The 27864-nt window shown below is 38.6% G+C and overlaps 2 protein-coding genes across 3 annotated transcripts in view; both read left to right on the top strand.

Moving 5' to 3' along the window:
• The first annotated feature begins 779 nt into the window (after nt 1-779).
• On the top strand, nt 780-16884 carry ubald1a (UBA-like domain containing 1a). Its single transcript, XM_057357756.1, is given in 4 exon segments — nt 780-1033; nt 1592-1651; nt 15226-15407; nt 15409-16884. Coding segments are annotated over 4 exon segments (516 nt in total). The 5' UTR covers nt 780-925; the 3' UTR covers nt 15575-16884.
• Nucleotides 16885-24455: 7571 nt separating this feature from the next.
• The window catches only part of LOC130568748 (lipopolysaccharide-induced tumor necrosis factor-alpha factor homolog), a 6830-nt gene continuing 3421 nt past the window's right edge, over nt 24456-27864 (top strand). Inside the window, exons 1-6 of one of the 2 annotated variants that reach the window (XM_057357753.1) lie at nt 24456-24741; nt 25361-25499; nt 25777-25926; nt 27256-27372; nt 27455-27520; nt 27594-27744. In XM_057357753.1, the coding sequence (XP_057213736.1) occupies nt 25373-25499; nt 25777-25926; nt 27256-27372; nt 27455-27520; nt 27594-27744 (611 nt within the window). In that variant the 5' untranslated portion in view covers nt 24456-24741; nt 25361-25372. Of the gene's footprint in view, nt 24742-25338; nt 25500-25776; nt 25927-27255; nt 27373-27454; nt 27521-27593; nt 27745-27864 lie in introns of those variants that run through there. The other variant, XM_057357755.1, reaches the window with a different exon arrangement.

Genomic DNA, 27864 nt, shown 5'->3' with positions numbered 1-27864 from the left:
TCTGCCATTCATTGTAGTTTCAGCTGTCATTAACATACAGGCATAGCAAACGTTATAAATAATAAGACGCATGTGTGTAGTCTTAAAATATGAGTATTTTGTAAATCCAAAACTAATATCGTATGGTGTGTTTACAGTGCTAAAATATTGCAGTATGAAATATTTACGTATTGATATATGTGTGTCTATTTGTGTTTTGCTGTAAAAGCATAATTCTTTGGATAAGCACAGCCACGCGCTGTTATGCAATTACAAGAAAATATATGTCATCTTACGTTGTCGTCATATAGCTTATAATACAACAAAGCGAGATGCTGTGGGACTGCGCTAAACTACCGCGGAGGGCTTTTATTAAGATCCCAGTGATTTAATTGGTGTTGCAAGATTTGTTTACCATATTTGGGAAGGTAGCGGCATAGCTCGAATGGGAATTGGACGGGAGAGGCCGTCATTCATAAAATTCTGCCTTCTAGAATTTAACAAACAAAGCATTGCATGACGGTATATGTAGTTCCGATGTTTAAAGAGCCACTTCAACGCGTACTTATATTAACGTCATGCAGTTAATATATGCGCTTTTCAGATTTAAAATAGGTAATTCCACAATGTACAAACAAAATCGTAAACATTCACATCGAGCGCTTTGACTTGTGTATCAAAGTAAAGCGCTGTCATCAGAAACACAACAAACGTGGATTCCCGTGGCATACAATTCCCATGACCCATGCGCCGCTCTGATTGGTTGCGGTGCGCTGTCAATCATCTGGCGCTCCTTACGCCAGCGCTCATACAGTAAATATTTGTGTTTGCTCAACCGGCTGTAATGGTGGACGACTGAAAGAGAAAAGCCGAGAGACTACATCTCAAAAATACCATCCCGGGTGAAACGCTATTGCTCGTGGCTCGGAAACAAACAACGGCGAATATGGATGAACTTAAGCACCAAGTTATGATAAACCAGTTCGTCTTGACAGCTGGATGTGCCGCAGACCAGGCGAAACAGCTTTTGCAAGCGGCACATTGGCAGTTTGAGGTAAACGCAGCGGAGAGCACACCATGCCTAAACTCGTGCGTTGTTTATATAATGCAACACATACTGTAGCCTGTAGTTGCGATTTACGACTAACAGCAATGAACTACAGATGTTGTACTTTTCCTTACAAATTTAAAGACATGTCTTCTTGTGTTTTATTTGCTTTAAAACGACACTTAATAATGTTTATATCTTAACAAACGAGAAATGCGCATCCGAGAGATAGTCTACTATCCAATTAGAGTTTACTCCAGATTAAATACTATAATCCTTATTAATATTACCCGTGACACATTGTACTAGCTTCGCGTGCTATTATGCAATGGAGATGACTGCTGACAGATAACGTTACGTTACATACACAGACTGCACACCAGCAGAAATATCTGACACAATGCTCGGTCTTTTTTATCCCAAGTTCATCCACATATTACAACCATGCTGCTCGCAAAAAAAGAAGAGTAAACCCTTTAAAGTTTCTCAGTCTGTAATAAGAAAAACACGTGTTTTAATGTTATTATTATAAAGTAATGTTGTGTTGTCCTCTCTCACTTACAGACAGCCCTTAGTGCCTTTTTTCAAGAGACAAATATTCCTTACGGTCACCATCATCAAATGGTGAGTACGAAAGCCATCGTGTGTAGCCTATACTTGATTCAATAAAAGCATGTTAACGATGACTTGTGTATGTTGTGTGAATATACGTGTTGGGTTGATATCGTGGCTTTGCCTGTTTGGCCGAAACAATAACAATGTAAAGCTGTAGCCATAGCGTCGGCCATGTTGCGGAGAGACGGACTGGGCTTCCAGAAATAAACACAGCGCTGTGTTCACTGTTATTACTGTAGTGTGCCTAGACAGACAGCATTCAGTCTTGACGCATAAATTAAACGGTGGTCACAAGGTTAACGTTTTCTCTTTTTCCAAACAACGAACTTAAAAGTTTTATCATTTGTGTTAATTTCTTGCAGAAAAAGAAACATTGTATTGTAGTTTGTAGGGCTGTGTATTGGCAAGTGCCTCCCGATACATATCACGATAGATGGGTACAATATATTGTTATGTATTTCGATACGATACACATTAGCCAGGGCTTGACATTTAGCATTGTCACGTGGTTGTCCTTCGGACAAGTAAATTTGTCATTCACTTGTCCGAGTACAAAAATTACTTGTCCAAAGATGATATTTCATTTGAATTATAATATAATATAATTGTTTCGGATTTAGATTAGTCAAGTTTGCTTCTAAGCATTTTAACCAGTGTCCGCTTTGGCCGCCTGAATTTGGTTATAGGCCTACTCTCCGTGACTGCTATAAAACAAAGGCAAGCAGTAATTATTATTAGTTTTAAGGCTGTAAGTTAACTTTTTTTTGTAAGTTAAATTTTTAGATTACCTAAATTTGTTTGAATATTTCTAAGTTCTGTGTTTTTCCTTTTTTACTATACAATAGTGGTATATTTGTCCACATAAATTACTCTCAGAGCAACTCAGGAGATGAAGTTCATGTGTTCATATCCTCATACGGAGCAGACGCAGATAAATCCTCGACCATCACTCGTGTTGTATGTGAAACTGTGCACGTAATTCACTCAGACACGCAGAACAGCCAGATGACATTTAAATAACAGGATTCCGCGTCCGCATGTAGTTACATGCACTCAGTGCGATGCGCATTGATTATTGTCACACACAAACACGCAGCTCTGAGCTCTTATATTCTTATTATTCTACGTATATGTCTCACTGTTTTTTTTCAAGTTACTTGTCCGGTCGGGCAAGTAAAATTCTCTCTCACTTGCCCATACAAAACATTCACTTGTCCCGTACAAGCGGACAAGCGTTAATGTCGAGCCCTGCATTAGCGATATATTGCAATACTTTAAATAGAAAATGTAAAAAGTAGAGCTAGAAATACAACATGCTGTGCACCACCGGTGGTTTTCTGTAAGGATAAGTGTAAAAACATCCCTTACCTCTGCAGAGTGGCCATGATGTGCCATGCATAGACCTTTAGATCAGAGGTTTGGGTTCTCAAACTGTGGATTGCGCCCCTCAGGTGGGTAGCACAGGGGAATAAGGTGGGTCACGCAAGTCACTTGGCTGTTGTGGTGCATTACAGTTAAAACAATGAACATGGGCAGTGTAAAACCCCTGCTTCATCCGTGCTGTAAATGTGCTGGTGTCACATCCGTGAAAGCACAATACATTTCATTGTTACTTTTCTTAATAAACGTTTTGTCTAATGCACTTCAGTAGCCAAGTGACTTGTGTCATGACTTGCGAAGCCTACAAACAGCATTATTTTATATAACTCATTACTCCATTACTTATTTTGAAAACCAAAGCACACCCACACATCAGCTCTGAGAGCTTGAAGCGTTCTTATAATTTTCGCCATGCTCGCTTCCACTTACTTTTGGCCGTATGTATATGACATGATTTAAAAAAAATATCGATAGTAGAGGTATCACTATCGAAAAAAATATATATATTGCGATAGTTACATGTATCGGTATTTTTGCACAGCCCTAGTAGTATGTATGTATGTATTATGTTGAAATGCACATTGTGGTGGATTTCTGGGGTATCATATGATTTGTGTTACTTATACAATTTTACATTATAACATAATAATTATGTAATTACACATTTGACATCTTTTGATCTGTTATTTACACAGTAGTCCACACAGTTGTGCAATTCTTCAGATAGCAGTTCACTCAATGTTTTTGACTGTTAGAGGTTTATTGATGTGAAACGGTTTTGGGGAAAGCCACTGAAGGAAATGCATGTGATGCTCATCCCATTGAAAATCTATAGATCATTGTTTTTGATCATTCAATATTGATCATTCCAGTATATTGCGCGAGCTCTTAAAGGGGCAGCAGCATAATAAAGATCTCTGTTTATAATGTTCATCAAACAACAAAGGACGGGCCCAAAAACACTCACTGATATTAAAGGAATTGTGTTCTCTTATAGGAGTTGTTCACAACAAATAAAGGAAGAAAGTAGCTTTAAGAAAGATGTGCTTTAAATATGGTAAAGTGTTGAAAGAGAGTGTACATATACAATAAAATAATTCAATCATAAACAATGATTTGTATTAATTTCTAATTGATTTATTAATGTATTAAATACATTTTAATGAAGTTTTAGTGATTCTTTTTTCTTATCCCACCCCACGACTCTGGTGCTATCAAATTAAGAGCTGGTGCCACCAACTGAATAACTTGGTAGCATCAGTGCCACCTAGTGTTGTTTTTGGCGGCCTGTTTTAATTTTAGTTTTAGTCTAGTCTTTGTGTCAAGCTGTCATTTTAGTTTTTATTAGTTTTAGTCACGTTCATACTCTTTTTAGTCTAGTCAAGTTTCAGTTGACTAAAAGTCTTAGCATTTTAGTCTTATTTTAGTCAGAATTATCCATGACTATTTTCGTCTAGTTTTAGTTGACGAAAACTGATGACATTTTAGTCTAGTTTTAGTCAATGAAAATTGTATTTTAGTCTCTTTTTAGTAATGCAATTCTATTTAACCCAGTCAATATAGTATAAGTACCTAGTAGCATAGACGAAACCAAAATATTCTTTTAGCCAAACCCATTTCAAACAAGGTTATCTTATTATATTATTGTTACCTTGTAGACTCAGAATACATCGATTCCAGACACGGAAGACATCTGATTTGAATTTACGGCCATCGGTAGGGGTGGGAATCTCTAGGCACGACACGATGTGATTCGATTACGATTCAGAGGGCTGCGATGCGATGATAAAACAATTCTCGGTGCATATTTTTCCTATACAAATTTTCTTTTTCTTGCTGTGTGACTATTACAATCAATATCAATATCCTTTATTAATAAAACAAATGGAAGTGATTTCGCAAGTCAACTGGAAGGTTACATTTGCCAGCATTGCAAAGAACCAACAGGAAAAGAGTGACTGCCCTCAGTGCCCTGTAGTAGCATACAGAATGCAGTGAATTAATGCAGACTTTTTTGCACATAGCACTGGAGCTAGAGAGGTTTAAAGTTATTATAGTTCACTAAAGTATTTTTTGTCTGAGTGTTCAATTTAAGGGGACTTTTATTTTGACGGGTCTTTGGGAAGACGCTTGAGTTTTTGTGTTTGCTGGTAGCTTCACTCAAACAGTAAACGCTCGTAAAATAAACTCTCAGAGCAACTCAGGAGATGAAGTTCATGTGTTCATATCCTCATACGGAGCAGACGCAGATAAATCCTCGACCATCACTCGTGTTGTATGTTAAACTGTGCACGTAATTCACTCAGACACGCAGAACAGCCAGATGACATTTAAATAACAGGATTCCGCTCCGCATCTAGGTTAAAGCAACAGACGAAATAACGTTATAACATTTCGTCTCGTCTCGTTTTGGTCAACGAAAATGAAGAGACATTGTAGCATAGTTTTTATTTTGTAAACCACATTTAGTCTCGTTTTTATTCGTCAACAATATTGCATTATACAGTTAATTATAGTCATCGTCACATGACCAGCATTTACGTTGCGTCTCGTCTCGTTTTCGTCACGTGATAAAGGTTCGTTGACGACCATATTTAGTCATAATTTTCGTTGACGAAAGCAACACTAGTGCCACCTCTCTCAAGTGTTAGTCTAGAGCCCTGTCAATGGTGTACAAAAACAAATGTGTGTTTTGGTGTCGTTTGTTTCATATTGACTCCTATTTGGTTGCAGGAATGCATCATTCAGGCTCATATAGAAATAAATGATTGACGGTAATAGTGCTTGAACTTAAAATGTCATGTAATGTTTTGGCAGCTAGCCGTCCCGCAAGTGTATCTGTGCAGTGCTGTTTATTCTCCATGTAAATATGATGGTCAAGTGCCATTACCAATAAGTTGCACACAGCAATCATTTGTCAATGGCAAGTCGGCAAGGACCAAGACAAAGCAATTGATGTAATGTTAAATGTCAGGAACGGTGAGGGAACAAGGACAGAGGACCCAGGCGCAGACAGCGGGTAAGGGGTTAACACAAGACGTTTAATAATAAAGACAAAACAAAACCCACGCAGGGGTAAAATAACAGAACAAGGGTATTAACATGAAGGGTAAAAAGGAACATAGACTAACTACACTAAACTAGACGAGACTAAATACAACACTAGACATAAACTACAACTAACTAAACTAGATAACACAGCAATACAAACTGGGAGGGTGACAAGGGACAACCAAGGCAAAATGATCCGGCACAAGACAGAAGACACAGGGGCATTAAGTAAGGGATTAAATCAAGAGGGTAACAGGTGAAGGGCATGAAACAATAAACGAGCAATAATGAGGAGACGGGAGGGCAGGAACAGAGAGGAGACCGGAGAGAGTGTATGGCAAGCCATAAGGGCCAAATTTACCCTTCTCCACATGAAACACGTGGGTCTGTCATGATTCTGCTTCAAGGCTCAAAAAGCTTGACAAGAGCGTGACGTCTCCTCCGCTGCAGTCACACAGTTATCGCTGACCATGTTGGCACATAATTCACACGCTGGGCCGAAGCCATTAAAATGGATATGGGCTATATGAAAATGCAAGCGTGACATTTAACACTTGGCTTTAAAAAACATGTCTTTATTCATTCTGCGTTTTGGCTTTCTTTCTACTAACTGTTAAAATCATGCATTGCTTATGACTAATATGGAAATTGAATGCAGTCTGCCAATCCGGGCATGGTATGAATGTCATTTATTTACTGTATTGTTTTATAAAAGACATCTCTCGTTACAAGGCCATAACTATCGTAGACATTGAGAAATATGCGTCATACCCATGTTACGTTCAATAATCGTCTGCATTATTGTTACGATATTGTTTTTATAACACGCTTTGACAGATATGATGTAAGCTGAATTTAAGTTATTATTTATGGAAGCCAGCATGTAAATCTCGAAATCTCAACTGAATGCAAATGATTAGACTTTAAAACTGCTGCCTGCTTGATTTTCAAAAGATATAGATTTAATAAATACTTTTGCACAACTTTTGAGAAACGTGCATGTTTTTCAAGGAATTCTGTCCCTGTCATTTCAGTGACGCTTTGACCATGCAGTCACCTCAAAGTCAGCCCCAGTAATGAACCCAGTGATCCGCTTGTTAAAGTACAGTAATTAATACAGGATTTAACATGGAAGAACACAAAAGTCTGGTTTCCTGGCATGGGGGCTAAGAGGGAAGGTATAACTTCTGGTAACTTTAACTGTGGTTTGTTCCTGGGTGTGGCTTAAGAAAAAGCTCTCTAAAACTGACATACAAATTCAAAAGTTGGTCAGATTGTAATTCTCGGATACACCTCCATTGCCTGCACCTTTCAGAAAGAGGTGGAAGAATAACAGTTTGATTAAAACTATGGACAAAGTGTCTTATCTTGATGGCCTATTTGTCATAAATAAAAGAGAACAGGTGTTCTTGTTTGTTGAGGCTGTGAATTGAGGAAGTGGGACAGTTAGATAGTGTGAAACAAGTACAAACTTAAAGTTAAGAAATACTGTAAAGGGTCATGTACAGCAGTATTCAGAGTTATTATGTTTGCAATAAATACAAATATATATATTTTTACAAAATACCAATATATAAAATAAAACAATAATGACAAACTGTATTTTTTAGGTGGCATAGCTATTTGGAGCATTTGGCCTTAAAGCTCAGTGTCAGTATGGGTACCAGAGTGTTTTATTCAGACATATTTTTTCACTTGTACAGCTGTACTATGCATTCCTTACACCAAGATTGCTAGAGCCTCTTTCGTGTACTCCTGTGAATTACCTCCAGGACATAAAATTTAGGCTTGAATGTACTTGGACAGAAAACGTCATAACTCTCCAAGGTGTCTGTTACTTGGACACCCCTCAAAATGCTCTGATTTTACGATCAACACATGTTGTCACTTGTTTAACACTTTAACCATTGGGCCCACCTCATTGATTTAAACATAAGCGTAAAATCCAGCCACAATTTTCAGAAAATAACGGTTTATTGTTTCCTCTTAAATCCAGCTGTACTATGTCAACAATCTCGAGTTAATAAGCAAACCTGGAACTGAGAGATCATTTGCTTACATATGTCCAAACACTTGAACCAAGCACACCAGAAAGGCCCACTTTGTTTCTTGTTGCAGGATGAAAGGTCTGCAGCGTGTGAATACAAATGAGTGCTTTTTTTGTTTTAAAAATGACAGCAGCTCCTAAAGGCATCGTCTGCCTGCTTAGCAACACCTCCCAGCTTCTCTCTCATGAACTCACAGATACACTTCCATCAGATCATTGCAAAATCCTGTTTTTTCAATGGAACGCTATAGCGAACCATCAATTATGTCATTACAGACCTTGTCATTACATTACGTACACTGTCCGCCAATGTGCTTCTTTCCATGATTCCAGCCCTTAGTCATCCGTTTATGTGTGCACGTGTAGATGCGAAACAGTGGTTGTGCTAGAACGTGCTTGGAGTGGTCAATTGCGTCATGCGTTGAGCCGAAAAGAATTTGAAAACTTGCGTCTTTTTCGATGTAACTTGTAGCTGAATTAAAGAGGAACATTTTGTCAAGCAAAAGCCATAAATACCTTCACTGCTTGTTTCTTTTCCGCTGGCTGTTAGAATAATAGTAAAGAGCAGGTTAATGATCTCAAGTTTTTTCCTGATGCCCCACAATGCTCATGAAAGTGAGATTGAATTTCAGTTGAGCAAGCTTTGATGTGTTTGAATCAACGTGTTTCTGCCGCATTCATAGATCCTTGTTGGAGATGTTTAAACACGCACAACCCTCCATCTTGAAACCACAGCGTTGATGCAAAACGATGTTTGTTTATGTGACCAGAACCCGTCACAGATGTGTAATTTGTAAGGCTGGGGATGATGTATCGCGATTCACACTAATTCTGTCAGGACCACTGTCGTCAAATATTTAAACAATAGCATATATTTAAGGTTGGCGGAAGGAAACTGTTCTGGGCAAACTCTCCGCCCGTCCATGCAGCGTTGCATGGACAGAGCGGGAGCGCAGCAATACATGTCCCCCCACCTGGGGAACCAGAACAGTTCATGATGCGTAACAGGATTAAATTAAATGATCTGACAGATACGTGCAGATATGGATGAGATGGGGATGGAGATGGGTTTTGAGTGCAGCACGATTGAGCAGCTGATAAGGAGCAAAGAAAGGCAACTTAGGGCGTTTTCACACATAAGGGTTTGTTTCGGAACCTGGTGCGTTTTCTCTCTTGGTTCTTTTCTTTTAGGCATATGTGAACACTGCAATCGCGCTAGGATCCGCCCCAAAACAATCGCTCCGAGCCCGCCTGAACAAGGTGGTCTCGACCCGATTGCAAACGAACTCTGGAGCGGTTCGGTAGACGTGTGAAAGCCATCCGACCCAACGGACCAATGAACCAGACTGTATCACAATGTATGATGGGTAATTATGTAAAGTTGCGTCAAAAGGGATTGTTTTGCTAATGGCTCCCTGTAACAATGTTCAAAGTAAGGATGGAACGAGGCGGGAACCGGCGAACGTTAAACCAAACTTTTAATAAAATAAACAAACAACAAAACGAAAGTAAAGTGCTGACAGCTCCCTCACAGTCGACTGCCGGCCACACAAACACAATAAAACATAACATAAAATCCAGGCCTGGTTCTCTCTCGTCCTTCTCCTCCTTTTATGCTTCCTAACAACGCACAGCTGACGCTCATTATCACTCGCGTTACCGGCCGGAAAATAAACAGATGCACTCTTGTCATGGCTCTGCCTCACTTAGTCATGTTTTTCTTGGTCCTGTGGCAGAGCCATGACAAAGCCTTTGATTTTATGTGAGAAAGCCATGAGTTGTTGATGTTTTTTACTTCTCATGTGTTTTCTCGTGTCTCGTCATTGGCCCGCCCCTCTTGTTTCATGTATTGCTTCCCTCTCGTGTCTTAGGGCAGTCGTGGCCTAATGGTTAGAGACAAAGAAGGTGACCAGAAGGTTTCCGGTTCGATTCCCAGGACCGGCGGGTAACAACTGAGGTGCCCGTGAGCAAAGGCACCTTACCCCTATTTGCTCCCCGGGCATTGCAGTGATAGCTGCCCACTGCTCCGGGTGTATGTGTGTTCACCACTTGCTGTGGGTGTGTTCACTTAAATGAACAGAGGTCACATTTCGGGTATGGGTCACCATATCTGACTAATAGATCACTTTCACACTAATGTTCCTCACCTGCCCTTTGTAATTATCCCTCGTTTGTCTTGCCTATAAATGCCCTCATGTTTCTTTGTCTTGTGCTCTTGGATTACGTTTGTTGTGCTTGTATGCGTGTCCGTTCGTGCCCCGTACATCTCCACGTGAGTGTTCTCTGTGCCTTGTGTTGAGTTTTCTTGTGCTTGTACCCTGCCTGTTATTAGACGTTGTGTCGTGTCATATTTTAGTTATTTTTGTCCTGTTGTTTTTGCCCCATCGAGGGAAGTGTTTTGTTTTTAGTTTTTTATACATTAGTCGTGTCCTCGTTACCCCCTCGTGGGTGTTTTGTTTCTGTTTATTGTTTTGTATTAATAAATCTGTTAACCCCTTCATTGCCACTGCCTGCACTTGGGTTCTTCCCTCCTCAATCGTGACACACTCTGACCAATCGAAGGAGAGTTTACTCGCACGTGACTTTTATTAACAAAGTTTGGTCCGTTTGGAAATATTCCCTTGTGAATGCGAACAGAACTAAAATAAATTTCAATATTGTAGTGATTTAACCCCCGGTTTCGGAACAAAGCAATCGATACACGTGTGAAAACACGTAGTCTAGTGTGTGTTGTATGACTATTGGTTAACGTTGATTAGCTGCACCTGATGTGATCGGCTGATGCAAGCTAGACTCACGTGACCTGCCAGAACTAACGCTACGCTTGATTTATACCTGTCTAGAATCGATTCTGAATAGCAAAGGCTTCGATTCTGTGTTTTATGCACAACTCTTCCGTGAACTACGGCTTTTTGATCAGTAGGAAGTACTGCTGTGCTCTATCTAAAATCACTACGAGATTGAATCGTTTATAACATGCATTTGAAAAAGCAACACTCGTCAAACATCAGCTTTATAAATGTACTTTATTGTCATGAAAATACCTGAAAAGGTTTGAAGAACAGCGATAGAATATGGCCATGGGCTAGTTGCAAGAAGCCACCATATTAAATTTCTGATCAGCAAGTGTGGGCAGGCTTATTTCCGGTCGTATTACACTGTATGTGAAAACAAGGATTTTTGGCCGGCAAACATGGGCTTTACGTGGTACACAGAAATGTACAGAGGATTTTCTGTCATATCACTGATATATCAGTTTCTTCTTTTTACCTAAAAAAAAAACGCTCATATTTGCCGGCCAAAAATCCTTATTTTCACATACTGTGTTATATGACTGGAAATAAGCAAGCCTGCCCAAACTCGCTGATCGGATATCTAATATGGTGGCTTCGTGCAACTAGCCCATTGGCATTTTCTGGAACTACTGCAAATCCCTTTTTTCCATACTATATAGTAGGCGAAAATGAGTATGAGTCATGAATAGCATGTCCGAAACCTCATTATGCAAAAAAACAGTAGGCGAGAAATACCCGGATATTCTACTACTTCCGCCGAGATTCGTGAGTGTGGTTCGGATGGACTCTTCTCTATCCCATGATGACACGGGAGCTTAGCAACGGTCAAATTACAAAATTAAATAAATTTAGCGGAAAACTTTAAGGCAGACGTCCGTTTTCAATGTAAGTGCCAATAAATGAATTTCTCGTGACTAAATTCGGTTTTTATCAACGCTCACGTTTAGGTTGTTGTTAATACGTCATAGGTCAAAGAGCATACGGGTCACATGACCACGAAACATGACGGACGCAGTATGTCCGAAATGTATTCATACTACTCACACTCATACTATATAGAACATACTGTTTTAACGGCCGATAGGTAGGTACTTATTCAAATTCAGTACGTAATGTCACAGTATACGATTTCGGATGCAGCAAGTATGTCCGAAATGTATTCATACTACTCCCACTCATACTATATAGAATGTACTGTTTTAACGGCGGATAAGTAGGTACTTATTCAAAATCAGTACGTACTGTCACAGTATGTGATTTCAGACGCAGCGTACATGTGTAAATCGTTCTTCTTCTGTGGCCCATTATTTGGAGTTTCCGCGCGAGAGCGCCCTCTGGCTTACGGATGTGGTGGCATTTAACCGTATTTCATTGCGAAACCGAGCATAAAAATTACATGATGTATTGTTCCAGCCCTAGTAATTTGTCTTGCATTGAAGCAGACAAACAACTCAAAAGTCTCCAGGGTCAGACACAGATCAGTTTTGTATTCTTAATGTGAATAGACAACTATGTAAGCCATTTTTAGGGCTATTTGTCACGTCCATAAAACATTGTTTCATTCATAACCATCCATATTTTTCATAAATGTGCACATGAAAATGTAAATATCATTATTTTATGCTTGCTCTGTGAAGACCATTTGTTGGGTATTTTTGCTTCTGGTTTGTGCATTTTAATTCACAGAAATCCTACGAAATGTGTTGTCACGTCCATAACACATTTACGTTTTATAAAACAGAAAACTTGTGCACAGCCTACATTTTTATGTCTGGACTATCAGCAGAGGTTTAGTAAAATCTAGACAGATGGTTCAATATATTGATAATAAATACATTCTCTGTTTATATAAGTATAATATAAACTTATATTTATATAAGTTTTGACTAAAAATGTCACATCCATAATGCTGGAATTGCCCATGCCAAAGTGAACTGGACTGATCACTGCAGGTCCTGCTTTTCTACGCCAACTCTTGACTTCATTTCTCATCATCAGATCTGTCCTCCCAACCAAAATATTTCCATAGCAACCCAGCTGTCGGCCCGAGCATGCTTGTTATGTACACTGCACCTCTTGAAGTGCGCTTTGTGAGTGTTTTTATATTACGAAGGATCCGCAGATGCATCTGCTTTTGATTCGAGGGCCACCTTTAACCTTCTCTTCTGCATCTGTAGCAGCTGGTCGGACCCTTTCCTACATTGAGGGGTCCCTTCAATGGCATTTAAAGTGTGTAAAATTTCACAAGCATGTACGTATAATCTCTGAGACTTCCGTTGTGAATTAAATCCATCTAGGGTCACAGAGGTCCATCTGAGACTTTTGACATCCACAGTGGGGTGGTTGTGGCGGTTTTTAGAGAGATTTTCTTACAGACGGGTCAATATAAACTGCAGCCGGCACGAGTCAAGGTTGCTGACAAGATGCGATGCAGAGCACAGACGTGATTGCAGCTGTAAGACAATATGGAGATATTTCTCGTACCTGTGCAAGGGCACACCAGGAAATATCACAGCAAAAAAAAACTCTGTCTGAGATATATTAAAAGAATCGTTCACCCAAAAATGAAAATTCTGTCTTCATTTACTCACCCTCAAGTTGCTCCAAATCTGTATAAATGTCCTTGTTCTGTTGAACACAAAAGAAGATATTTTGAAGAATGTAGGAAAGCTAACAGTTCTGGGGCACTTTTGACTACCATTGTAATTTTTCCTACTATGGTAGTCAGTGGTGGCCAAGAACTGTTTGGTTACAAGCATTCTTCCAAATATTTTTCTCTGGGTTCATCGGAACAAAGAAATTCGGAAAAAAGAAACTTGAGGGTGAATAAATGATGACAGAAGTTTCATTTTTGAGTGAACTGTCCCTTTTAAGGGTCTGTCAAACAGGATGTGTTTGTGAAGTTTGTCTGCAGTGTTTTTTATCTTCAGTGTACACAGACTGAAGTATTTACATTTTGTCTTGCTATTGTTCAGCACCTCATGCTATGTTTTGAAGTTTTCATTTCAAAAGTCTGAAAACAGCTTTGAAAAATGTTTTTTGTGTTTGCATCCATAACGCAATGTAACAAATGAAAAAAAATTTGCATGAAGTTTAACATGCTGATTTTTTTTACCATTGACGGTTCTCACAAATAAAACCTAAAAAATATTTTCACATACATTTCGGTATTATTTCTCGTACGCAGAAATGACAAGGTACTGGAGTAACACTGAGCTCAAGACAACAGTTTACCATAACAGTTATTTTAAAATGAGTTAGAAAATTTCTAGAAAATTTCTAGAATTTTCTGAGAGTGACAATTGGAAAAAAATGTAAATATGTGAAAATTTGTACAGTTTTTGTTTATTTGCAATATACCTATATCGTAATTAATGATACAAGCTCAAAATTTACTCGAGCTAAATATACACTAAAACATTGATGCTACATGAAAATAAAAATGATCACAATAATTAGCGCCACAGAATTGTACAAGAACTATAAAAATGTCGAGCGAAACAACAATCTGTTATTTTTGTTGTGTAATTTAAGATACATTTTTCTCACATTTCCTGACGTAAGGGTTGGTTGGCCGGCCATGATTAAATTAATCTAATTGCTGGTAGTTTAAATGATTTTTGTACCTTTTTAAAATAATCGCACAAAATCAGCACATTTTAACAACCCTACATTATACACAAGCCATTGTGTTTGTTTAATCTGCTATTATTTTTGTAATCTGCTACTCCAGATTGTAAATTTGCTCCAGGCATTCTTACGGTGACCTGTGAAATAGTGTTTATTTTGATGATGTTGTCCTGCAGCCGAAAACACTGCAGGATGGGGGGGGGCTCTCACGAGGCCTATTGTGTACATCAGTAAATGTGGGAATTGTTGTGGACAGAGAACAAACCGGTTCAGAGAGGACAATGGGGAGGTCATCGAGGTAATAAAGCAGGCGAATGGGGCACAGAGGAAGACAGATCGGGTGATGCCAGGCACAGATGAGAAACAGGAAGTAGAACCGTTAGAAGAGCACCGATCGAAACGGAGAAGGAATGCGGAGGAAGGGAGGGAATGTCGGAGTGATCCGTGGGGACAAGCAGAATTCAGTTTTGACACTGTAGAATGTTTTTTTATTTGCCATAGGGTTTAAATAGGGATGCTTCAGTATCTTGATTCTTGCCATCATGATCCGGTAAAACCTCATCATGTTTTTCTTGTGTTTGAAATAACCTGATGCTTTGTGCACAATAAGATGTTTTAAAGAAATGTGTGTGCTATCGAAGAACTCGTTTGTGATTCCTTCTCCATCCTCTGCTTTACAGATGTGTACTCCCGCCAACACACCGGCAACGCCACCAAACTTCCCCGACGCCCTCACCATGTTCTCTCGACTCAAAGCCTCGGAGAGCTTCAACAGCAGCAGCAGTCCCAGCATGGCCACCTCACCCCCTCCACCTCCGGTCAGCTGGGGCATGACCCCACCTGTGCCCAACCAGCAGGGCTTATGGACTCAGGGGACTTCCCACCAACAAGCCCACCCTCCCCCAGGCTGGCCCTCAGCTGTCAATCAGCAAGCAGCAACCGAACAGAAGGCCAGCGTCGCCATGGATGCCGAAAGATGAGGGCCAGGACTACACGGCCCCCTTCTCTCCCTGGGAGGAGAGAGTTTAGAGAGGGTTGGTGAGGGTCAGGGGCACTCGTTTTTCTCTCTCACTCACCAAACACGGAGGGGGGAGAGAGCTACACCAAGAATAACTAAGCAACATGGACATTTTCAGAAGAGGATAGAAAGCCAACACAAAGTTAACAAGAAAGGAAACATACGCACATTGTATTGCGAAGAAAGAGAGCAACTGAAATTTACTGAAGTTTGGTTTTCTATAATAAAAAAAATAGTTTAACATATATGGGACTATGATCATGGATTATTTCTGCTATTTTCTGACTGATGGACGTCTAGCACCCAAGGCAGTAACTTTTCTCACGTTACTTTTTATTCTTTCATCTGGTGTTCTTTCTTTATGCAAGACCTGTCATTCATTACGAGAGTTGACGTTGCATGTGGATTAGCGGTTTCTAACTAAATAGTATTCATCACAAGCATTCACACGTACGGTGTGTGACGCTTGTGCACTCTGAAACATCAAGTCTGTCTGATTTACATTTCCTCTTCCCATTGAATAATGGGACTTTTCGTACCTCACTGGTAACATGACTCAACCAATCAGGGAATCTCACTAGGATAGTTTTTCGAATTGGATTTTACATACACGCTTTGCATTATCCATTACGCAGTAACTCACTGTTTTTAAAGATTGTAAGGTTTGGCCTGAAAACTGATTCTGTTTTCTGGATTGACAGAACAATTTGGATATTTTATAATGTTGAAGGTTTTATTTCAACGTTTTGGGGAGGGGGCATGGGGGATGCAAGCTGGTTAGCTGTATAGGGTTGTTTAATCAGATGCTAAAAGTTACATTAAACCAGACTACTATACATGTTTGTAAGCAGACTTGCCACTTTGCATGATGTATTCTTATGTATATCATATGTTGTAGTTTCTTGCTTTTGGGGGAAAATTCTACATGAACACTTTATGGGAATTCTGTCTCATTATCAGTTATAGACGGAGCGAGCGATCTTTTAATTCATGGCAAGCCCTGCATCTGCTTTTCTATTGCCATTTATTTAAAAAGGATAGATTGGAAATGCATATTTTAATGTCAAATTATTGTTTTTTTCGGATGAAAACAACATTTGTCAAGAAGCAATGCTATCAGTAACCTTAAATTGTAGTTTTTATTTTTCGTTTACACCAATTTCTGATGAAACTTGTCTCTTGGGGTCACATGTTCCTTAATGGTTTTTCATGTATGTTTTCCCTTGTTTGACTGTATTGATACCATTCCCACAATATTTGTGGACTACCTGATAATTAACTTATCATTGTTTGTGTTCCTAAATAAATATTGTATGTCCTATTATGTGACTTGTGTTGTTGAACAGATTGTTCTCTTCATGCCTGTTCTGGAAATACATTCATACATTGTACTGGTTTGTGTAAAAGAAAGTTGTTTCACATTTTTAAAAAATGATGTCACAATTATAAGGTTTAGTTCACCCCCAAAAAATGTTGTTCAAAACCTGTATGTCTCTTTTGTGGCTCACAGAAAAAGATATTTTTAGATATGTCTGATTGGTTTTGTGTCATACATTGGAAGTTAATGGGTTGTTTGGTTACCAACATTCTTAAAAATATCTTCTTTTGTGTTTTGCAGAAGAAAGAATGTCAAACAGATTTGGAATGCCATGAGGGTCAGTGATTATTAAATCATTTTCATTTTTGGTTCAACTGTCCCTTTGAGAATGTGGAACTGAATAGGTGTCTATCTATGATTTACGACAGTTTAGAGAGATATAATGCTTAAATTAAAGTTATTAAAGTCACTCAACCATATACACAAGTGCAACAGTGAAAAACTTGGGTGCAGTTCTGACCAACATGGAAGTTGATATATGACAGATTACAAAGTAAAAAAGAATTACAATAACCTAAACCGCTTTATACTACAAGTGACTTCTCTGAACTTAACTGTTCAGTATAATAAATATAAACATACACAACAATATTTTTTAGAGAGAATTAAGCCCAGCCGACTCATAGTCACTTCACTGGGGGTGCGGGGAGGTCAGAGAGCTCTCAGGCTGGATGTCCTTACTTCACCTCTAAATCAACAACACTCAGAGAGAGAGAGAAAGAAGAGAGTTTGTTAAACCCCAATCACAGTCTTCCTCTCTCTTCGCCCCTCCCTCTTCGCCACTTCGCTATTGTTTGCGTGTTCTTTGCTCTGTGTGTTTATATGTTTTCAGGGTGTGACTTGGATACCAAATTGTGGCCAAGTACTGAAATTAGCTCACATGGTGTGCAAGGTGAACCTTGGCCTGGCTTCTTATGCAGTAATGTTCTTTCACACAGACTCACGCTGATGTTTGCCATCAGACATTCTCCCTGTTTGACCCTGAGGATCCAAAATTAACTTAATGAACAAATCTACCAATCGTGAGTGCATTGGGAAAATATATTAAACATAACTGTTTCTTACTACCATGAACCTATGTTTGGTATCTAGAAAAACCTGATTGTAAATTTTCCAATTGGGTGTTGTTTTGTGAGACATTGTTTAGTGGGTTTGAATCGCTCTTGTTTATTACATCAGTCAGATAGATAACCTATGTCATAGATAGGTTGAACACCGCCTCCACAGAAACATATCAACGACTACTTCTCTAGCCCCTCCCACTGGTTCGCGCATGACAGTACTGAATTAACACAAATTGCGCGGAACCAGATAGAGCGAGCAAGCAATGCCTGGTTGTGGTAGAACACAGTCGCTGCATAACCTTCCTTCGGATTCTGACATTAGTAATGCTTGGTTGAAGTTTATTTTTAAAGAGGTTCCAGCTCACGTGGGTAAAACATTACCGCGGATTCCGTTGTGAACAAGGCAGAGGTTGACGATGAATTTGCTTAGAGACTAAAATTAAAATGCCACCAATATTGGATCCGATAGGAATGGCGCTGCAATCTTATCATATTTGTACTATGCGTCACTATTGCTTTTTTAGAGATCGCTGTGATTTGGGGGGCTCATATATCATTTTTCAAGGTTTTATCCACCGTCTGCAAATAATGGAGGCTGTTTTGAAGTGTTTTGGTATTTTGCGTGCTGGGTCATATCCGTAAGTTACCGGGAGTCTCCCGTTTGTTTATTTATCATGGAAACTCTCGTAACATTTGATATTCGCGATTGCGGTGATCTTATGTCCGGTTCGCGTTCACGGGGCTCAAATGTTGACAGGTACGGATATCATTAAACACCATACAACTAAATTTACATTACATTTAGTCATTTAGCACATCGGTTCCCTACAGGGGGGTCCCTGCCCACAAGGGGGCCTCAGCGAGCTCTGTGGTGGGTCGTGTCATATTTTGAAAAGTGTTGAGCAGTGAGCATTAAGGAGAACGATCATATTACTTTAGCTAATTTTATCCATGATTCCCTGGCTGACCAAAAAATTGACAAATTTGTAATTCGTCCTCCACAAAAACGACCGAGTCCCACTGCTTCACCTACAGCAGCTGATAGTAATGACCCAGGCATACTGAACCCAGGTGTGGAAGCTCCCACCAATTCGTGTCGCAGTTTTAGCAGTGCTAGCAATACTGGAAATACGAAATGCCGGAAATACCAAGATAGTTACCTGAACTACGGTTTTATTTCATTTTCTCGTAGCAAAGAGTCCCTGCTACAGTGCATTATCTGCGCCAAAGTCCTTGCTAACGAATGCATGAGGCCGTCCAAACTAATGAGACATTTACAGACAACTCATCCTCAATACCGCGACAAGCCCAGGACATTTTTTGAGCGCAAGGCAAAAGAGTTGACACACTCCCAAAATGAGATGAGGGAAGTCAAACTTCAAAAAATATCGTATACAGTTGCTGAAAAAATCGCCAAAGCAAAGAATGGGCATACGATTGCAGAAACTTTGATTTTGCCATGCGCAACAGAGATTGTCAAGGAATTATTTGGAGAGGATAAATCAAAACAATTGGCTAAGATACCATTATCAAATAATACGGTCAAACGTCGAATCGCAACAATGTCAGAAGATGTGAGGGGTCAGCTTTCTGCGCGATTTCGTGGTAATAACTTCGCACTTCAAATAGACGAGTCTACCGACGTGTCAAAAATGGCACAACTCCAGGCATACGTTCGTTTTTTGTTTTGTTTTGTAAAGAGTTCCGTACCACGACGACGGCAAACAATATTTTTGAAACTTTGGATAATTTCATGAGATCAAATGAGCATTGACCGAATTATTACTCACTACAGCAGCAATCCTCACACTGATTGATAAAGCCCCACAAATAACATGCAAGTATTGAGGTGCCAGACAGCAGTCATTTTGAAATAGCCTATATTCATTCTTTTTTCTTACACACCAATGTGAATACTTATATTTTTGATGTTGCATTTCAAATAAGGCCAATTTATAGGCTACTCCTATAGGCTTACATTTTTAAATTACAAATGGCCTCCTGGTCTACTGATGACTTGGTTATTGTATTTTAAATATTATATATAGGCTATTATTTGTGCATAAACATATCTGGTTATAGTAATAAACATACCGTTTGTTTGAAAACAACAATTTTTTGTCATCCTTGCTGCAAGCTTACAAGAGCGATAGTATCATTAGATATGTGTAGGGTGCCCTAAAATATTTTTTGGGAAAGAGGGGGTCTCAGACAAAAAAAGGTTGGGAACCACTGATTTAGCAGATGCTTTTATCCAAAGCGACTTACAGATGAGGGAAACAATGGAAGCAATTGGAACAACATAAGGACAACAAAAAGCATAAGTGCAATAAAAGAAAATTGGTCTCACATAGCCTATCACAGTGTACAGAGCTAAGTGTTTTTTTTTTTTTTTTAAAGAGTAGAGAAGAGATAGAAATCAGAACTGATCAGTCAGGTGTTGAGATGTGTTTTCAGATGATTCTTAAAGATGGCCACAGAATCTGCTGATCTTGTAGCAGCGGGCAGGTCATTCCATAAATATAATCAACTATAGACTATACAAACTCTGCGCAAAGCCTTGCCATCACATCCAGGAAATAAGTCAGTAAATTTGGGTAAAATCACAGGCTTCATTTATCCCGTGCGAATGCGCCACATGAAATACAGATGTGGGGAGGTCATTTCTAAATCACACGAGGTCCCCAGATAATACTAATCTTGTGTGAATAGGGCCAATGTGTAACCTTACATTACGTCTCTAACCAAATTCACAGAAGGCTCCAACTAAGTTTACTACGCAAACTGCAATCCAATCATAGCAGTGGGCGTTTACTTCCAAGTCAAACCAATCGTTTGTCAGGCCGGCCTCAAAACCCGGGTGGAAAATAGCCTATTACTTATTGATTTTGATGTTTTTAAATGTAAAAACCACGCGAATGTCATAAGTAGACCTCATACTACAGTATAAAACAATTAACAAGCCCAGTTCATCACACCTTTTATGTGCATTTGGCACTTTGCAACTAGAATTTAAAAAAAAATCCATCACGTTAGCTGGCTAATTTCTGACCTCAGTATCAGTAAACATTGTGTAGTACACTTTGCTTGCCCTTCATTCTGTTCCCGTTTTATCACTGGCACAGCTCTCAGTTCAGGGCACAATGTTCTGCATGGCAGGGGAGAAGGACAGCGCAGATGTCTTCCTGCTAAGTGCAAACTCGTGCTGCATTTTGAAAAGGAGTTTGCGACAAGGTTTCGGATGATGTAGGAAAAGGCTGCAGGGGCTTAATGAATCAGTAAAGGTTTGCTATCGGATGACGCACACTTCCACTCCAGAGCTACGGCAGCCAGAAGTCTATCAGGACATGTCCGGCACCGTACGGCCTAGAATAAAGAATTAGACATGAGTCAGCAGAAATCGAGAATGAGCGAGAGATCTGATTGCTGCATTAACACTGTAAATTGATTGATGAATGGAGATCTGCTTCAGGTAACCAGACATTGTCAGATGGAGCCCTTATCAGTAGACAGTGCAAATTATCTAGTTCACCCAAAAATAAAAATCCTGTCATCATTTATTCTCTTTCATGTTGTTCAAAACCTGTATATGACTCATTCTTGTGTAACACAAGCCTTGCCTGTAAATCTGTACTCACCCTGACAAGAAGTTATTAACTGAATGAGACATTTTGCATTCACTCAATGAGCAAATTGACAGTTGTTAAGAGAGAAATTGAGAAATCTCAATGACTCATGCAACCTTGATTTGTAACTTTTCATGTCCTTTTTGTGTAAAGAAGCTCTTAAAGGTCCAATGTACCAAATTTAGCAGTGGTGTGGTTGAGAATTGCAACCAAGGACTCACTGAACCCCTCCCTTTCGAAGCACTACGGTGGCTGACACAGAACTAAGATGTTGTCACGTTTTCGCTTCTTTGCCGAAGGAGATAACGTATTTACGAAACTCTGTAGAGCAGTTTGTCCATTTAGGGCTACTGTAGAAACAACATGGCAAATTCCATGCAAGGGGCCCCGCGGTGTATGTACATAGAAATATCTCATTCTAAGGTAATAAAAGCACAACGCTTCATTATGTAAGGTCTTTATACACCTCTGAGGACATAGTTATGTATATTATATTGCATTTTAGATCCTCCAAAAAATGACACACTGGACTTTAAGTCAGTATGAGTTTGTGTGTAAAGCGTGCTGTCCAGACTTTATCTAGCAGGTCATACTGGGATAAAAGCTGCAGAGACGCAAGCAGTGTTCAGTACATCTTTACCCGGTGTAGAAGATCTGATTTGTCCGCTCTTCTCCTCCCCCGTGCCCACATACAGTATGCACACATTCCCCTCCTCTTCTCTCTGAGTGTCTGTACTGACTTGCAGGAGATTAAAGCTACGTCACAGACAAATCAGCACAGCTGCCACCCGCGCACACACACATACACAGACTCGCAGCATTATCTGCAGAGATTCCTCACTCCCTGTAGCCATGAAGCCACAAAGTCTGATCAACTGCCCTCCAACACGTTGTTTTTATAATCAAATTCACATTTGCATATTGAGGATCAACGGCCCTTCACACTTTTTTTGTCACACAGTCTGACACACACATTTTTTTCAAAATATTCACAGACTTGATAAAACAGGACAGTGTCACATAGTTCATCAGTACAATTTCATGTTGTGATGATTAAGCAACGAGTCATTGTTTTTCTAGCAACTGATGGTTGTTTAATCAATGATTCAAGTTTCCGCAGACAGAAAAAAATTGCAGCAACTTTGAGCAGTGAAACAATATGTGCAGACGGTGATTGGATAACACCCTTTATTCTGCATTCCTTTGCCCACGGTTTCAGATACCCTCCCTTTATCAGAGTTCCTGTTTAGGCTCCTCCCCCGGTGATGTCATCATCCTAGATCACGTTTGGTACAGGTGCCTGCAGCAGGGACTGGACCCCCAAGTCTTCATATGAGATATAGTGCGATCTTACAGATAAGAGAAAGAAAGGATGAATCAGAGGGAACATGGAGTAGGTGGGGTTTTCTAAAACGGTGTAAAAATGGAGAGAGGGTGCAGCAATCCAGCTCTCATGTGGCAGGCCTGTCATATTCACTGGTAACTCACAGCTTAACTTCAGCTGCTTCCACTTTAACAGGAAGTGGCTGTCAGTATTTTTACAATCATAGACACGTGTTACCTCACATATATAGACCACTTAAAGATATAAACACTGATGCAGAAGCACTTAGGGTTTCACTTTTAGTTGTTTTGATTTTTTAAATCTTACAGGTTTAATTAAATATTAAAAATATTATTTCACATTTTTGGTTCAGTTTTTTGTTCAAATATTTTAGCAGTGTTAAAAACTGAAACAAGAAGTTCTTCTGGACCAGCATTGTTTACGTCTTCCGAAGTGGTCTATACCCGGCATACACAGACTTCTAAACTATATCTCACATTGCATCCCTCTAAAACGCTAACATATACTTTATTCTGGCAAAACCAAAAAATCGCATTTAAATATACGTAGATGAACAATTTATGACATCATTTTGCGTTTCATCTTCTGAAATATTCCAGGCTGTGAGGTAAACCAAATGCAACTGACTTTTTTAAAAGAGGGAGGGGCCACCCTATATGCTATAGCCTATTCTCGATCCTATTTTCCTGTTTCCGTGGAAATTTGCACAATTCAGCCAGTCTTTAAGTGGCTTCCTTTAAGTGTGTATTCTCAACAAATTCAGTGACATCTGAAAGGTTCATTTATTAGTGTAAAATTGAACCAAACTGACCACACTTCATCAATTACTTAATCTAAACAATATTTATAAAAAAAATTGTACACGTACAAAATATAATTCAACTTCGATTCTTTCTTAAATGTAAGCAATTAACAGTTATTCTCAGTTCAGTTATGAATGGCTTACCACCTTGATAGACTTGGAGAACTGAAGAATTCACACACACTGCGCATTGTGATACTGTCCAGCCGTCCAGAGCTCTTCAGAACGCTCGGATGTCATTGTGTGTGAAAGCCTGACCTCTAGAGGTGAAGGACAGAGGAAGGAACAGAAAGTGTTAATAAAATTACTAAAAACTGACATGTAAAAATGCATTTAAATCAATGATATTAATACCAACTGACGTGATATTCAAAATTAAATACTGCAATTTTATATCACAAAAATTTGTCTTTTTCAATATTTACAACTGATCTTGCTTATTTTTAAATAGTGGAAGCTTTATTTATTATAAGGTCTCCAAATATATTAACTATATATATATAATATATTTTAAAGAAACAGAAACTACCCCCCCCCCTACACACTCCAACCCACATACACAAGTAGAAGGAACCAGTAAGAATGACGGTCAGCAATTCAACCTTTACTGGAAATTTGATTATGAAAATACATTCAAACCACGATGGAAATCATATCTTGCCTTGCTCAGCTCCCACAAAGGTAAACGTAGTCTTTACTGTGGAGCTAGGACCGTGTTTTTTTAAATATAAAAACATTTTATTTATTTGTATTTTTGACACCAACATGGGGACGATGCCGTAAGATCCAAGTCAAGAGATCATGGGAATTTTAGGACAGCACAGAGGAAAAATATTTAATCTTCAGGAGTAATGCTGAAGTACTACGAGAGGAAAAAAATTGCAGCAAACTGATCAGTGTTCTTCAGCACTGAAACTGGACAGTTTCTAACCGAGAACGAAGACAGCATTCAAGTGCCTATAGGTAATGTGACATACTGATCAAGAAGTGTTTATTGAGACACACAATAATACAAGAATTGATTGAATGATAAACAGACATGACTAAATGTTCATAACACCTGATAACACTTTTCAAATAAGCTCTGCTAGTTCAGACGATTGTCTGATTTATACGATAACTAAATAAATTAGTTGATATATTTAGTTATATTATTTCTTATTGTTTATATATCAAGGATGCTTTTGTGAAAACAATTACAACACATTTTAGAAAAAAATATTTACATTTTCAAAGATAAAACAACAAAAACATTTACCACTGGTTAAATGTTTATCAGCAATATCATTGGCAACTGTTCTCGAGGATCAATAACATACAAATGGCAACAGCTTTGATGTAGTGATCACTAAAATTAAAACATAAGATGTTTACCATTTTTGGCCATTGTCATACATTTTTAAAGATATTTTTGAAACTAACCAGTATTCCTGACTGAGTAATATATGTAAACGGTATGCGTATATATTTACAAAAATAAACAGGATATAGTTGGCTATTTAAAAGTCAAATAACAGTAGGTCTTTTAGTTCTTACTCATTATTTACATATTCGGTTGTAAAATATGTAATTTGGTTTTTAGGGCAGCAGTACAATGAACTCTGTACTGCCACAGTCCTCTCAACAGGACGAGCTTTACAACATCCTATTCAGAAGACAACAACTCCAAAACCGACTCCAGTTTCTAAAGGAGATCCAGAAGAAGAACAACAGAATAGATGGTAAAAATGCTTACGTGGGTTATATGAAGAACTACACATTTAGAAAAGAACTAGTTTTGCTGGAGATATTCAAAACTGTTAGACATTAAAATGGGATTGTTGTATGCACTGTTTAAAATGCAGACAATGATTGGAAGAATAATCACGCTCTTTCTCTTCATACTAAAGAAGTTGTATCTGCTTTGCAAGGCAATTGGCCCCTGGCTGTGCATGATTAGTTTGACTGGTTAGTGAAAATAATCATTTGGCTGTTCATTTACATAGTTTGTATCCTCAGGTTCCCTTGCAAGCGAAGAGGGCCCGTCAGAGGTGGAAAGAATAGAGGAGGAGTTGAAGAACCTGGAGGAGAAAGAAAAGGAGCTTCTTAAAAATAAAAAGACCCAGGCAGTGCCTGCCAATGTGCCCACCAAAACAGTACAACCCACAGGTAAAACATCTGAGAAAGACAATTACTATACTACACACAGACCAGAGATAGCCCACCGTTACCATATACTACACTACACATGCTCATATTCATTTAACAACATACTGTGTACTGTATGTGTAAGTACATACATAAGAAGTAGTTGACAAATACATGTGTCCTATGGTGTGACCTAGCAAAAATTTAGTAAGCAAACTATTAACTGTTAATAATATGTTATTTTATATTAATAATATTAGTAATATATATTTATGTTAGTAAAATTTGTAATTTATAATATAAAATAGCAAAAGAGAAATTTCTTTATTGTTAGGGTTTTTTTTGCTGTCACACCATATTTATTTGTCAACTACCCAAATATACATATAGTTTACAGGTAAACCTCCTGACAAAGACAAAAAAAATATGCTATACATATTTTTAGTCTTTATTAAATCTTCCCACATTTTAAATGATATTAACTTTTCAAGACTATGATATAACACAAAAACAACTATTGGAATGATATTGTGGGAAAATGCAAAATAAATAAAACAGTTTATTTTAGCATTTTCAGTGTTGTCATCCTTTGCCTCACCCTTAGAGATACTTTAAAGATACATGCTTTTGTAACGATGCAAATGCAACCAGCTTCTTGAGGGGATTTTTTAAACACTGAGATGCTTTCTATACTTGTTGGTTGCTTCTCCTTTATTATTCGGTCCAAGTAATCAAAACATTAATATGTTGACACAGTTTTTTTCAACATAACTAATTTCAAACATTTAGATTTACTCAATTTACTCAAATTTAAGATTTACAGCATTAACTCAAAGTTGTGTTACTTTTTTATCATCTAGATAAGTGGTTCTCAACAGGGGGGCCCAGCTTACTTCTAAGGGGGCCTCAGGATGACTAATAATTTAATGAAATGAGCATTGAATTACATTTTAAAACAACAAAAACCCAGATATTTCTTATTATTTGTCCATTTTTATTTTGAATAAACACTTTTCCAGTTAATATCAAGCTCTGAAGAGTTTTTGTGAGTGGGAGGGGGGACTTTGACTATTGATACAGTGGGGGGCCTTGAAGTAAAAAAGGTTGGGTACCCCTGATCTAAAGAACCCTTTTCCACTACAAAAGAATCTTTTGTGAAACAGAAAGGTTCCTTATGGAACATTCATACAAAAATGGTTCTTCTATGACATTGTGAGGCAGTGTAACTTCAGATCAAAAGTTAATATAAAAACATTTCAGTCAATTGACCCTATTTTTAAATACAAATATGTCTGTGTAGGCTATCTAGTTTTACATATTCAAATGTAACATTAATTGTCTTGTGTCCAGAGCCTGGCAATGATGGGGAAACAGATGGAAAAGCTTCAATGCAAGCATTCTATGTTCTCCCCTTTTCTCCCACTGAAACAATTTCTACCTATATTCTTGTGGAAGACGAAGAACCAGGTAAATGTAATGCTATGCAACATTATACATAAACAGCAAATCTCTGTGACCAAGCTAGTCTTCTACGTGACCCATTTTACAGAGCCCGTAACAGAGCAACCTAAACCTCCAGAACCTGTCAAAGAACAGCCAAAAAATTTAAAGTCAGGTAAAACACTATATAGCAAAAGATAGCACTCTGTTTAGTAAGTTAAGGACTAACTAGTGTTTCACCTCCACAGAGACCCCAGAGAAGACCATAGACATTGATGATCTGGGCACGGGCCCTGCAACAGTGAAGTGCCCCTCCTGCCAAAAAATTGGCATCACTGAGATTCACTACAAATTGGGCAGCAGTGCTTTCCTGTTTTGCTGTCTCATATCTGTGATTGGGTAAGTACCAAAACAATTACAATCTCTGTAAAAGCATCTGTAAGCTTTTAAAATGTGTGATATCTATTGCACTAAGATGAATTATTATGAAAATATTTATATTCTCATTGTGCTGCTCCT

This window comes from Triplophysa rosa, linkage group LG18, assembly GCF_024868665.1.
Source record: "Triplophysa rosa linkage group LG18, Trosa_1v2, whole genome shotgun sequence".
In the NCBI taxonomy this organism is placed as follows: domain Eukaryota; kingdom Metazoa; phylum Chordata; class Actinopteri; order Cypriniformes; family Nemacheilidae; genus Triplophysa; species Triplophysa rosa.
This window is presented reverse-complemented; position numbering and strand designations above follow the sequence as displayed.